This window comes from Acanthopagrus latus, chromosome 3 (genome assembly GCF_904848185.1).
Source record: "Acanthopagrus latus isolate v.2019 chromosome 3, fAcaLat1.1, whole genome shotgun sequence".
Taxonomy (NCBI): Eukaryota; Metazoa; Chordata; class Actinopteri; order Spariformes; family Sparidae; genus Acanthopagrus; species Acanthopagrus latus.
Genome location: NC_051041.1, coordinates 612,501 through 627,500, shown reverse-complemented (window position 1 = coordinate 627,500; position 15,000 = coordinate 612,501). Strand labels below are relative to the sequence as shown.

General features: G+C 47.6%; 1 protein-coding gene across 1 annotated transcript in view; it reads left to right on the top strand.

Annotated features, from left to right (window-relative positions):
• The window catches only part of LOC119017308 (basic proline-rich protein-like), a gene marked incomplete at both ends in the record, with an annotated part of 18,783 nt that overhangs the window by 2,268 nt on the left and 1,515 nt on the right, over positions 1–15,000 (top strand). Inside the window, one exon of the mRNA XM_037093953.1 lies at positions 7,469–7,669. Coding sequence (XP_036949848.1) covers positions 7,469–7,669 — 201 coding nt within the window. The remainder of the gene's footprint in view (positions 1–7,468; positions 7,670–15,000) is intronic.

The window sequence follows — 15,000 nt, the reverse complement described above, 5'->3', positions numbered from 1 at the left end:
CGTCTTCACTGTCTCCATCTATCTTGACTCTCTGTCTCGGGCTAATTGAGGCTAACATGCTGCTATCAGGATGAGTTCATGCTGTTGAGTCTCATCCAGCTGTTTGTGTGTTCTGAGGCAGTTTGAGGGATGATTAGTTGGTCAACAGTGTGCTCTTATTTTGAAATAAAGGCAAAATGAGTAGATAGTATAACCTCTCCTGTCACAGAGACGAGGCGGTGACAGGTGTGAATCACATCAGCCATCGTTAGTGTCGGCCAGCAGGGGGCGACTCCACTGGTTCCAAAACAAGGTCTGACTTCTATGTAAGTCTATGAGAAAATGAACCTGCGTCTCAGTTGATTCATGAGCTCAGTGAACAGTTTCCTGATGAGTTTATGATCTTTATCTGTAGTTCCATGTCTTCACACAGCGTGACGTTAGGATCCCGACTACAGGAAGAGGGACGTGGAGCAGCTCGTCAGTCAGCTCCACCCCTCTCGTCCTAATATGGTCACTTCAACTGTCAAATTGTCGGCTTCGAAACCAGAACAGGAACATCTGTGACTGGATGCGTGTTAGAGAAGTGCATCCTGGGAGTTGTAGTTCAGACTTCCTGTATATTTGACGTTTCTCCACAGAACCAGATATTTTCTAACTTCTTCAGTTCGGCTCAGAGTCGTCACACTAACACACTGACGGGACGTTCGGTGTTCAAGTATTTAAAAGAAATTTTTCACCTGGTGAGACATGAAAAGTTCTCTCAGTTCATCCTGCAGGGAACACGAGCCGGGGAACAGAACCAGACTGACGGAGTTTACAGGGAACATTTGGCTGTTGAGCCTCGAGGGACGGCTGAAATATCTCTACTATATCCAGACGATGGGACATTCTGCAGAAACACTCGCTGAACATTTCATTAAAAACAAATAAGAATGAAACGTCGGCCAGTCAGCTCCTCTGACTCAGCTGACATCAGCGCTCCTCAGCAGCAGAACGACGGCGGTCTGCAGTCTGATGTCAACAGCAGATAACAGCACACACACCGTCCGGCTCACATATTAACCAGCAGCAGCAGCAGCAGCAGCAGCAGCAGCAGCAGCAGCAGCCGAGCCGCCGCACAATGAAATGCATGAAATAAATAAATGTATGAGCGTTTCCGTTTCATCCAGAGACTGCAGCAGCTTCAAGTCGTCACTCTCGCCGCTATCGAAACAATAAATCAGACACGTTCGACCCCTCGAGGCTCCAACTTTAAACACACCAGCACACACACCTTCATCAGAGCCTGTGTGTGTGTGTGTGTGTGTGTGTGTGTGTGTGTGTGTGTGTAATGTATGCACAACATCTGCGTAGGAGCAGCTTAAACACGACTGAGAGATAGAATGTGTCAGTAAAGCAGGAAACAAGGTCCATATGGCTCCTCATCAGAGTTAATGTTTTCATATAACACACACACACACACACACTCTCTCTCACACTCACACACACACACACACACACACACACACTCACAGGGTCAGAACAGCTGCTGAGTTACGCTCTCATGTGATTCTGCAGAGAAACCTTCCTTCTAACTTTCAGTGAAGTGATTTCAGTGACTTGAAGTCTTTGGTGGTTTGATGAACTTTGTCCCTGCAGGCCTCCGTACCCTCCGTGTGACCCTGTGATTGGAGGGTTTGTCCCGTCTGCACAGAGCTCACATCGTGTTTCAGTCTGACTCAGTTGAAAACACACTTAAACATTATTGAAATATCTGATCATTGCTGCTTCATGAAATATTTTTCACAACATCAAACATCTTCAGCTTCATTTAGAGCAGCTGAAGCAGCTGGAGCATCACGAGGGCTCTGATCTATAACCTGCTGCTGCTCTCAGCATCTGATATCATGATGTAATCTTTAACAGCTCAGAGCATCTGAACAGGAAGTAAACAAATAACATGAATACATCTGAACGTCTGAATCATCTCATCAGAGAGTGTGTGTGTGTGTGTGTGTGTGTGTGTGTGTGTGTGTGTGTGTGATGGATTACAGTCTGATAGGAGGTGATGCTGGTGCAGCAGAAAGCAGCTGTGTGTGTGTGTGTGTGTGTGTGTGTGTGTGTGTGTGTGTGTGTGTGACTTATTGTTCAGCAGCTTCATTAGCATGACAGCTAACAGCGCTAACACCTCTACATGATGTATACACATGTAGCGCTTCACACTGACATCTGAACCGCTGCTAGCTAACTGTAGCCTCTAACACATAGCTACTGCTAGCTTTAGCATTAGCAGGCCTGATAAACATCAGTGTTGGAGAGACTTAAAACAAAGAAAAGTAAAGAAAGTCTTTATAAATGTGAAAACGTCTGCTGGACCTGGACAGGAAGTGAAGATAAAATAGCCTGAACACTGAGATAGAGTAGCGCACACACACACACACACACACACACACAGTAATAATTCAGCAGTATGGATCATATCTTTCATTTAAATTGTGTTTGTTGATTGCTGCTGACAGAGCGACATTAATCACGCACCGCCGCCTCACAAACCTGCGATCCAACGAGCTCATCGAATATTCAGAGGACGAATCTCATCAGACCTCCTGTCGCTCGTCCTTTAGTTCCCTAATCCTCCTGTTTCTGGCTTTGTTTACTCCTCCTTCATCTCTCCCTGTCAGCCTCCTCCTCTCCTTCATCACCTTCCTCCTGATCGCTCCTCACATACAGACATCGTCTCATCTCATTACGGACGTTGTTTGTACCTGAAGACCGCCAGCGGTTCAAACATCTCATCAGCAGTTTGTCTTTTATTCACGTGTCTTCACGTCTTTTCCCTTCATCAGGCTTCAGTAACGAGTTGATGAAGAATATTCCACTTCATTACCACTTACAGCTGCTGTGATGGAGGTTCTGAAGCCTGCTCAGTGAGCACATATCAAACTTTAATCCAACAGACACACTAACTGCTCTGTGACCTGCTAACTGTCTGTCAATATTAGCAGTTAGCATGATGACAGAACAACAGCAGCAGACCTGGAACCAGCCGACCAACAGTCCTGTCAGCTGATGTGCATGATTCAGAAAGGATTGATTCATTAAAGCACCACCGCCACACAGGATGGCACACCCATAACCCTAACCCCACATGTGAACAACCAACAAACACATAATGGCACATGTGAACAACCAGCGCCACACATGATGGCACATGTGAACAACCACCAAACACATGATTGCACATGTGAACAACCACCAAACACATGATGGCACATGTGAACAACCAACAAATACATGATGGCACATGTGAACAACCACCACACACATGATTGCACATGTGAACAACCACCAAACACATGACAACACATGTGAACAACCACCAAACACATGATTGCACATGTGAACAACCAACAAACACATGATGGCACATGCGAACAACCAACAAACACATAATGGCACATGTGAACAACCACCAAACACATGATTGCACATGTGAACAACCAACAAACACATGACAACACATGTGAACAACCACCAAACACATGATTGCACATGTGAACAACGAACAAACACATGATTGCACATGTGAACAACGAACAAACACATGATGGCACATGTGAACAACCACCAAACACATGATTGCACATGCGAACAACGAACAAACACATGATTGCACATGTGAACAACCAACAAACACATGATCGCACATGTGAACAACCACCAAATACATGATTGCACATGTGAACAACCACCACACACATGATCGCACATGTGAACAACCAACAAACACATGACAACATATGTGAACAACCACCAAACACATGATGATACATGTGAACAACCACCAAACACATGATTGCACATGTGAACAACGAACAAACACATGATGGCACATGTGAACAACCACCAAACACATGATTGCACATGCGAACAACCAACAAACACATGATGACACACGTGAACAAACCAAACACATGACGACACATGTGAACAACCACCAAACACATGATGGCACACGTGAACAACCACCAAACACATGATGACACATGTGAACAACCACCAAACACATGATGGCACATGTAAACAACCACCAAACACATGATGATACATGTGAACAACCACCAAACACATGATTGCACATGTGAACAACCAACAAACACATTATGGCACATGTGAACAACCACCAAACACATGATGACACGTGAACAACCAACAAACACATGACAACACATGTGAACAACCAACAAACACATGATGGCACATGTGAACAACCAACAAACACATGTGAAACATGAAAACACGATGCAGCAGCTTGGTGATCGTCTCCATTGTAATATCACAGAGATGAAACTAATAAACACTTTTGTCCCCTGATTTAGATGTGTGTGTGTGTGTGTGTGTGTGTGTGTGTGTGTGTTTGTGTGTGTGTGTGTCTGTCTGTGTGTGAGTGTGTGTATGACAGAGAGAGAGAGTGTTACTTTCTAAATCATAATTCATGTCATAAATGAATCTTTTGTGTCTGAATGAGAGTCATTGTTTATCTTAATTAACATCTTAATCTTGTGTGGGTGTTTCTTTTGTGTGTGTGTGTGTGTGTGTGTGTGTGTGTGTGTGTGTGTGTGTGTGTGTGGCAGACTGTATTTTCTGAATGCAAATCATTTCACCTTTTTGTGTGTGAGAGAGAGAATAAGAGACATTGCACATCATAATTCAAATCATATTTCAAATTCAAATTCAATTCATTGTGTGTGTTTGAGTGTACTGAGGCATAAAGGTGTGTGTGTGTGTGTGTGTGTGTGTTAGTGTGGCTATCATAATTCTGATCAGATCACAAACCTTTCTGTCTGCAGCAGCAGGCATGTGTGTGTGCATGTGTGTGTGTGTGTGTGTGTGTGTGTGTGTGCATGTGTGTGTGTGTGCGTGTGTGTGCGTGCGTGTGTGAGTGTGCATTTGTGTGTGTGTGTGTGTGTGTGTGTGTGTGCATGTGTGTGTCACAGCAGCAGCTCTGTTGTTGAGTCACCTTGAGCTGAGGATGGAGGACAGGAAGCCATCAGCAGAACAACAGAACCAGCTGCAGCTCTGAGTCCTCAGAGGTGTTTACACAAGCTCCATCAATAATCAATAATCATTATTTATATCTACAATCAATCAGATGTCTGTGTGACTGTCAGGACGTCCTCGCTGTATTTCTGACATGTTTCATGAGACGATGGGAATAAGTCCAGCTGAGACAAAAACAGTTTCACAGCTCTCAGGCTTTATTTCTTCTTCTTCTTCTTCTTCTTCTTCTTCTTCTTCTTCTTCTTCTTCTTCTTCTTCAGGACCAGAGAAGATCTGTTTCTCTGACAAATCAAACCCATGAAGCTTTGACACAGTACTCATCAGAACCAGCCTGTGAGCGGGTCAGACCCTGTCTGCAGACCTGCACCAATCAGAGGAGGCCCTCTGACAATCAGCCAATTAGAACTCAGTCACTGATCATCTTTCAACCAATCAATAGAACAATAACCATAAGTTTTAATTCAGAAACATATTCACAAAATACACACATGTGTCCAGATTCATTAAAGTGTGTAGGACCAGGACCAGGACCAGAACCAGGACCAGGACCAGAACCAGGATCAGGACCAGAAGCAGGACCACTTTAGCCACGGAGCAGATTTCCTGGAGTGAGGAGTGATTAGCTCCCACTGACCTCCGTGACCATCAGCAGTCCAGTGATTATCCGTCTGAGCAGAGTGAGAGTTCACAGCTCCGAGGCCCGGCTCAGCCACACAGGCGCTGGTACCGACGGGCCGACACACTGATGTTTAACAAGATTAATGTCTGAGCTCGTTTTCATCTCATCTGACCTTTTCAAGTTCAGACATATTAAACTCACAACGGATCCCAAACTGAGGCAAACGAGTTCTGTCCTCCGCAGGTTCTGTCCTCTGGTTCTGTCCTCCGCAGGTTCTGTCCTCTGGTTCTGTCCTCCGCAGGTTCTGTCCTCCGCAGGTTCTGTCCTCTGGTTCTGTCCTCCGCAGGTTCTGTCCTCTGGTTCTGTCCTCTGCAGGTTCTGTCCTCTGCAGGTTCTGTCCTCTGGTTCTGTCCTCTGCAGGTTCTGTCCTCCGCAGGTTCTGTCCTCTGGTTCTGTCCTCTGCAGGTTCTGTCCTCTGGTTCTGTTCTCTGCAGGTTCTGTCCTCTGGTTCTGTCCTCCGCAGGTTCTGTCCTCCGCAGGTTCTGTCCTCTGGTTCTGTCCTCCGCAGGTTCTGTCCTCTGGTTCTGTCCTCTGCAGGTTCTGTCCTCCGCAGGTTCTGTCCTCTGGTTCTGTTCTCTGCAGGTTCTGTCCTCTGCAGGTTCTGTCCTCTGGTTCTGTCCTCTGCAGGTTCTGTCCTCTGCAGGTTCTGTCCTCTGGTTCTGTCCTCTGGTTCTGTCCTCTGCAGGTTCTGTCCTCTGCAGGTTCTGTCCTCTGGTTCTGTCCTCTGGTTCTGTCCTCTGCAGGTTCTGTCCTCTGGTTCTGTCCTCTGCAGGTTCTGTCCTCTGCAGGTTCTGTCCTCTGGTTCTGTCCTCTGCAGTGAAGGATCTTTAGCTCCGATTTCAAGTGGAACTCCATCAAACTATCAGCTGCAGCCGTCTGACAGCAGCTACATGTGGACCTGGTTCTGGTTCTGCTGGCTCAGATGCAGGCTCAGTTTTCTCCTCCCGTCTATTATCTCTGTCAACATGACACGTTCTCCACAAACACGAGTGGAAAATCTGGACGTCTTTTCCAAAATATTCAGTTCTGCTGCCTCAAACACGGCCCTGTTCTTATGTTCTGGTTTGGTTCTGTCTGCACAAACAAGACTGGAAGATGTTCTGATGTGGTTTCACTCACACAAACACTGGCTGTAGTTGGATCAGACCTGTGAGACGTGTGGTTCTGACCGCATAGGACCAATGTTCTCTGCACCCTGTAAAGTTCCTGCGGTGAATGCTCGATTAGTTCAGCTGCGAGGCTTGTGGGTCATAAAGAGGCTGGACGAGGGAAGTTCTGACCCAAAGGTGGTGCTGGATGAAGCCAGAGAATCATTAAACTTATTCTACGATCTGTCCTGAACATGTTTCACAGTCCATCAGAATAACGTTCACATGTTGGACTAAAGTCTGAAAGAACAGAGTCAGAGGATCACCAGCTGGTACTGTGTGGGTCCAATCGGTTCTGGAGGGATTTGTGGATCAATATTTAACTTGTACATTCCTTGTTCAGAGGTGATGGGTCAGTACTTCTGTAACTGGGCTCATTTTAAACACTGAAGCGGCTCCACTGCCTCATTCACACTTATATTAGCCTCAGAGAATTCTGGGAGGTGTCGGTCCAATTACCACACGGTGACCCGCAGGGCTTCGGACCCGGTGTAGAACTGTGACCGGCACCTTCAGAATGTCTCAGAGGGACAACGAGCTTTAACCTCCGGGTCGGTCCGGAGGATCTGAGGCGCTCGGTCCCGCCGGGAGCTGCAGAGGTCTCTGCGTTTGGACCGCAGCCTCCCCCTCCTCCTCCTCCTCCTCTTCCTCCTCCTCCTCTTCCTCCTCCTCCTCCTCTTCCTCCTCCCCCTCCTCCCCCTCCTCCTCTTCCTCCTCCTCCTCCTCCTCCTCTTCCTCCTCCCCCTCCTCTTCCTCCTCCCCCTCCTCCTCCTCCTCTTCCTCCTCCCCCTCCTCCTCCTCCTCTTCCTCCTCCCCCTCCTGCACGCTGCTAATGGATGCCAACTCACGCTGTTAAATCACTGAATATTAGGTGAGTCAGCGAAAGCCTTGCGGTGCGTTTACAGGAAGACAAATGAGACTGTAAAATGAGATTTAATGTCAGATTTATTACGGCGGGCCCGCCGGGCCGAGGAGCCGTTTGACTCGTCTTACAGCCGGATTAAAGCGGAGCGCGGCGTGAATCACCCCGGAAAGTCATTTTTTAAATAAATGATCTTTTTTATTGAGCCGACTGTAATTAATAAAATAGCGTCAAAGTTGTGTTATTGCCACGAGTTAACTTCTAACCTCAGACGTCCTCGCAGGAACAGCTGATCTTCATGCAGCCAATCAGCTGCTCACTGCGCCGCACCGGTCCGGACGCCGGGTCGCGTCCTGTCAGAAGAGACAGAAGAAAACTAGAAAGAAAAAGTGAAGCATGAAAACTTCGACTCTGGACTAAAACTTTCAGTCACACATGAACTAATCTGAGGACTCTGGGTCGGCCCGATGATTTAAACTGCAGAATGGACCAGAATCTGACAAACTACAAGACATAGAGGGAGCCAACATCTGGCTCCTGAGCTGGGTCCTGGTTCAGTCCCGGCGGGTCGGTGCAGGTCGGGTCTTCATTCTGTATTTCTGTCTTTTTGATGTTTTGTTTCTAAAATCTGATTATCTGATTCGCTCGCTGACATTTGAATCATTCAGAGAGATAAACCTGGGCTCTGTGTGTCGGTGCAGCCCGGTGGACCTCTGGTGTCAGAACAACGTGTTGTTGAAGCTCCAGCAGCACAGAGTTAGATACTGATGACGAGTCCAAACAGGCTCGGCCCGACAGTGTTCTGCTGAGCTGCAGTGGGCCGACTGAGAGCAGACAGTTGGAGGACACATAGCTGCTCAGACTCGCCGACGGCAGAATTAGCAACATCAGCATGTACAAGAAACATAGCGCCATCATTAGCTGGTAGGTTAGCACATATGCTACCATCGTACGTGAACTGTTTCCTCTGCAGCGCCGCCATCAGGACGAGCCTGTGAGAGGAGCCGGGTCATCAGGGTTCTATTGGTTCTGTTCATCATCATCATCAGAACTCCCTGTTTTGTGTTTCTCTCTCTGAACTCTTCTGAATGAACGCAGGTTGCGTCTCGTTAGCCGCGGCTGCCGGGCGTCGCCGATCACGGCGCTAAGCTGCACTTTAACGACGGCTTTTTAACGGCTTATGAGGAAGATTTGAGTCTTAAAGCTCTCAGCTGCACTCGAGGGACGGACAGACGGACGGAGGGAGGCAGGGAGGAGGAAGTAATGATGGGAGGAAGAAAAGAGAGGTGAAACAGCTTCAGTGTCTTTATCTTCATCTGAGAATCAGAGGAGGAATAAAACAGACAGAAAAGATGAATCAGGATGAAATCTGGATTCTGAGCAGGAAGAGAAGAACGGAGAGAAAATGAAGTGGTAGATTATTAAAAGGATCAGAAGCAAATAGAGGAAGACGAGGGAGGCTGAAGGATGGAGGGATGAATAAACCTGAGCATGAAAGTTAGATGAAGGAGAAACAGAAGAAGAGATGAAGACAGAAGCACGACAGAAGATGATGGAAACATTAAGGAAGATAAACGAGAGAAGAAGAAGAAAGTGAGCGAAGGGCGGCGAGGAAGACGAGGAAGACGAAGTGACGGAGGCCGCGATCGACGGACGAGGAGATGACGGATCCTCGGATCAGTCAGAAGTTCTGAGTCCTGAAACAACGTCACTACAGATCAGAACCATGGAACTGGACTCCTGAGATGAAGTGTGAATCAGACGAGTCGAGCTGAGCAGAACATCAGACGTTTCCTCTGCAGAACACAAACACAGAACGTCTCTGTGAGTGAAGAGTCCGGTTCTGACCCGCTCCGTATGAACCGGTCCGGTTCTTTGGCTCGTGTCTGAGCCACATCCGTCCCTCGGACCTGAACAGATTCAGCAGCAGGATGTTTCTCAGCAGCGTCTCGTCTGTCTGTTGTTATTCTCTGTGCTGAAGTTTCTCTCTCCTGCGTCGGATCGATGAGGAGTTAAACTCGGGCCTCGATCAGATGCTGCGTTCATGGATCATATCAGAGTCACAGAATCACAGACTCACCTGGAAACAGCGTCGACAGGTGGAAGCACGTTTACCAACCTGCAGCCGTGCAGCTGTCGGTCCCAGTGTGTTTCACCTGAACGCAGCACAGAGCTGTCGGCCATGTTGTTTCTGCTCCAGATCGATTCATCTGCAGATTCAGTTCATCTCATCGTCAGCTGACACACACACACACACACACACACACACACACGCACATACACACACACATACACGCACATACGCACGCACTAAATTAATTACAGACACAATCAGTTGGAGCATCACGGCCTCCTTTTATTATCTTAATCAGGTCTGTACACACTTCTTCCTGCTTGTTAACACTCCAGGATATCACACACACACACACACACACACACACACACACACACACACACACACACTCCTCCTTCTGACCACAGTTTTTATTTATTTACAGTCTTCAAATGAAAGATAATAAATAGCTTCTGCTGTCGGCTGTGACGAGGGTTTGATCGCAGGTCCAGTTCCTCTTCAGACCTGCTTCTGTCACGATCAGAACCAGAGGTCCACTGTACTGTTAGAACTCCAGACCGGTGGTAAAGAACAGCTGCATTTCAGGCCAGAAGTTCTGAACTGAGGTGAGATTATCTGAGTGGAAGAAGTGAATTCTGGGTAATGTTCGTCTCCTCTGCTGAGCGTTCATTGGTTCTGTTCAGACCAGATCCTGGTCCTGGTTCAATCTTTATAAAGTCCAAATATACCAAAACACCCAAGACAGGAACAGGAACGTCCAGCCTGCAGCTCCATCATGTCCTCTGTTGGTTCTGTCTGTCTGACAGGAGACGCGAGACGAGCTCCAGGTTTTATTCTGACCCACAAACAGAAGGAACCGTCCAGAACAGTCCACGTTGTCAGAACCAGGTGAGCGTCACAGAATCACCCTGAACCCTCCTGCTGACGTCCTCCAGTTGATATTAGACCAGAACCAGCTGCTGGACCGCCCTGATCCTCCTCAGATCCGAGTCAGAACCCAGCTGCAGGTGAGCTGTGTCCAGGTGACACAGAGAGCTCAGGTGTTGTTGGAGGACGCCGTGAGGACGCCGTGAGGACGCCGTGAGGACGCCGTGAGGACGCCGTGAGGACGGCCTGAGGACGCCGTGAGGACGCCGTGAGGACGGCGTGAGGACGGCGTGAGGACGCCGTGAGGACGCCGTGAGGACGGCCTGAGGACGCCGTGAGGACGGCGTGAGGACGCCGTGAGGACGCCGTGAGGACGCGTCGTCGTCTCTGCCGCCTCGTCAACTGCTGGATGTTTTATTGAGACGCTTCTGCTGCTTGGATCTAATATGGACGCCCGGCGGAGCAGCAGTGCATCTTGGGAGGCTGACGTGGATCACTTCAGAGTCACTTTCCCCCACCAAGTCATCCTGCATTCACTTTGTGATCCATCTGCACTGCAGGAGACACACACACACACACACACACACACACACACACACACACACACACACACTGAGGATCTCTGAGCTAAATGCTAACGTGCTCACACTGTTAGCTCGGATCTTGAAACTGAGTCAAATGAAAGTTGTTATTCTTACATCAGATTGTTTGTGCTGAACTTTCTGTGACAGCTCCTGTTCTCCTCCTTTTCCTCCTGCAGGAGGTGAAGCATGATGACAGGTTCTTCTGGTTCTGTTCAGACCAGACTGGGTCACAGATCCATGTATATAAAGTCCAAATGTACCAAAAAACCCAAAGACAGCAGTTGAATCTGATGAACTTGTTGTATTGAGCAGCGTCACGTGAACCGGCTCAGTGTGACGTCAGGAGGAGTTCTGTTTCATCTTCAGCACCGTTCAGTTTCTCCTCGTCTGATTGGTTCTGAAGAGGTGTGTCGGACCGGGATGTCAGGCTCAGAGTGGAGCTGTTTGAAGCGGGACTTGTGACTGGACCTCAGGTCAACATGTGAGGAGACTTGACTTGTTTATCTATAAATATTGTAAAACGCTGCGCTGGCGTTTCCTTTTGTAGCGCTGCCAGCACCGCCTGAATATTTCATCACGGAGGAAGTCTCCATATGATGAGGCTGCCACTGCTGCCAGAGCCAGAACAGAACCCAGAGCAGAACCAACCCAAGACAAACACTCAGGATGGGTTTCAGTGCTGTTCATTTCAAACTTTCATCTCAGCAGCTCGTCCTCTTCATCTCCATCTTAATTTCTAGTTTGTGTACAAAGACGACAGATTATAGAACCTGGATCAGAACACATTGATGCACAAATAAAGTCTCTCTGTTGTTCTGGATCCAAACCGTCTGAACTTGTATCAAGTGTTAGTTTGTCTCTGTGTGTTCTGTCTCATTGTGATCCTTGTTTGGTCTCAAACGGGTCGAGATGAGTTTTATTCACCTGTCGTACATTCAAACAGCCGGCAGGAGGAGATGCAGCATGATGTCCTGAAGACACAGAGCTCCTGTACAGAACCAGTTCAGTCTGAACACACACACAGCTGCGAGAGCAGGTTCTGATCCGACCCACTAGTCCTGCACACACACAGCTGCGAGAGCAGGTTCTGATCCGATCCACCAGTCCTGCACACACACAGCTGCGAGTGTGCTGCAGCCCGATGGGGTCATTTAGTAAAAGATGTTTACAGCTGCTTCTCATGATCAGGTGATGAAACAGGTCAGGAAACATGTCTGTGTAAACCTGAAGGCACCTGAACGCACCTGAAGGAACCTGAAGGCACCTGAAGGAACCTGAACACACCTGAAGGAACCTGAAGGCACCTGAAGGAACCTGAAGGCACCTGAAGGCACCTGAACGCACCTGAAGGAACCTGAACACACCTGAAGGAACCTGAAGGCACCTGAACACACCTGAAGGAACCTGAAGGCACCTGAAGGAACCTGAAGGCACCTGAAGGAACCTGAAGGCACCTGAAGGCACCTGAAGGCACCTGAAGGCACCTGAAGGCACCTGAACGCACCTGAAGGAACCTGAAGGCACCTGAAGGCACCTGAACACACCTGAAGGCACCTGAACACACCTGAAGGAACCTGAAGGCACCTGAACCCACCTGAAGGACCCTGAACGCATCATGTGAACGATTCAATAGTGTTCAGTATTTCTATTAGAGCAGCTGTGACTCACTGAGCAGAGCAGAGCAGAGAGTGTGTGTGTGTGTGTGTGTGTGTGTGTGTGTGTGTGTGTGTGTGTGTGTGTGTCTGTCTATGAAACCATTAAATATGTATGAACACACACGCACACACACACACACATACACACATCTGCACACATGTTGGAGGAAACGAGATAATTGACACATGGCAGGCAGATGTTTGATATGAAGTGTTGCTGAGCACAGCACAATCTGTGTGTGTGTGTGTGTGTGTGTGTGTGTGTGTGTGTGTGTGTGTGTGTGTGTGTGTCAGAAACTGGGTTATGGTTCTGAGTGTATGAAAGATGCAAAAGGGCAGAAAAAAATAAAAAGCACAGAAACAAGTCGCTGGCAGAACTCAGAGTGTTGTTATGAATTATTACTTCAGAACTTTTTTTTCAGGTGTTGTAAAGAATATTTTCGGTTCTCAGCTCCAGTTTACGTTACGTAGAGTCGACGTCAGCAGGAAACACACGACGACTCGTCCCGAGCAAAATGTCCACGAGAGGTTAACATGCATGTTGATCCGCTGCTGCTTCTTCTTCTTCTTCTTCCTCATCATCGCATCATTAACCTGCCCGACCTCGATGATGCGATGATGAGGTCACAGACCATGTGACGCCGTCCAAAGCCAACAGGAAGTGGCCCTTGAGTTTTTCCTGCAGGGCAGAGCTGCTGGATGGACGACAGGTCTGAAATATTTCCCTGTTTGTAGATCAAACGTCTCTAATTTTACAGCCGTCTCATCGTCCTGCCGGCTGCAGATGAAGTGATTCTCACCTGGGTGCGTCTGACTGTATTAGCGACCTCTCTCTTCTTCTCTTCCTCCCACACTTTGTTCATTTCTCCTTCTATATATATATATATATATATATATATATATATATATATATATATATATATATATATATATATATATATATATATATTTATAAAAACAGCCTGTTTCATTTTCACTTCTGTTCAAAAGGCAAAAGATCGCTTTAAAGTCAACTGGAGAAGATTGAAAACGGAGCTTCTCGTTCACAGCTGCCGCCTCTTCACCCTGCGTCAGATACGAGAGACGGATGAAAGAGAGATATTATTATTTCGGCCGTGAGAGACTGACGAGCGTCGGGACTCAGGAGGACGCAGCAATGTCAGCTTTACTGCTGAAGGACGAATATTCCATGAAGAGCGGCGGCGTTTATCTCCCGCGTGCTGTATTCCTCATTCCGAGGTTTCTCCCGCCGGAGCAACTGTTCTGTAATAACTTTCATCACTCGTCGTTATCCGGGTCGATGGCGCCGCCCTGACAGAATCAATCCACTCGCAGCTTTTCTGACGAGCGTCGTGAAGACACGTTAGAGAGCGATTCCACCGTGATCGCCGTGATGAGCTTAATGAGTTCATGAGAAGGGGGCGGGGCTTGCTGTTTGCTTTGGACCTCGTCACATGGTTCTAACTAGCCGACCATGTCGTCCATGACCTCATCGTGGCATCATTAGCTCCTCCCTCTTCTTCCTCTTCTTCTGCTTGTTGTTGCTCTTGTTAATGATGCGATGATGAGGTCACGGATGAGCGATTGATCATGTCTTATTTAAGCGTCTGCTACGGGATTCAACCCGACAACCTGCCGACCTTCACCTCCTCCCTGCTCTGATGGCTCCTGTTATCAGTCTGTTAGATCTTCTCTCTTTTATTGCCTCCGCCTGTTTTCTCTGTTATTACTTTTCCTCTCCTCCCGTCTCTCTCACCCTCTGATCTATTTTTCTGTTTCCAGCCTCTCAGCTCCGACTCGTCTTTATATAAATCTTACTGGAGGAGAAACGAGCTTCTCTCGACTGCAGAGCGACTGTTTCTCTTTATATTCATTCATTTTCCTTCTCTGGAGTTTCTGAACAAACTGCAGCTGTGATGCTGAACTTCACCGCCAGCCTTAAAAACTGAATGATAATAGTTATTTATGAACTGATTTTAAGGTTTGTTGACCAGCTGATTGATTAAAGATTCATCTGAAGCAGTTTTACTTCTGATAAACTTGAGGAGAGGTCGAAGGAGGCGCAGATCGTTTCATCGTTTCTCTCTTGAGACAAACGTACTTTTTGTG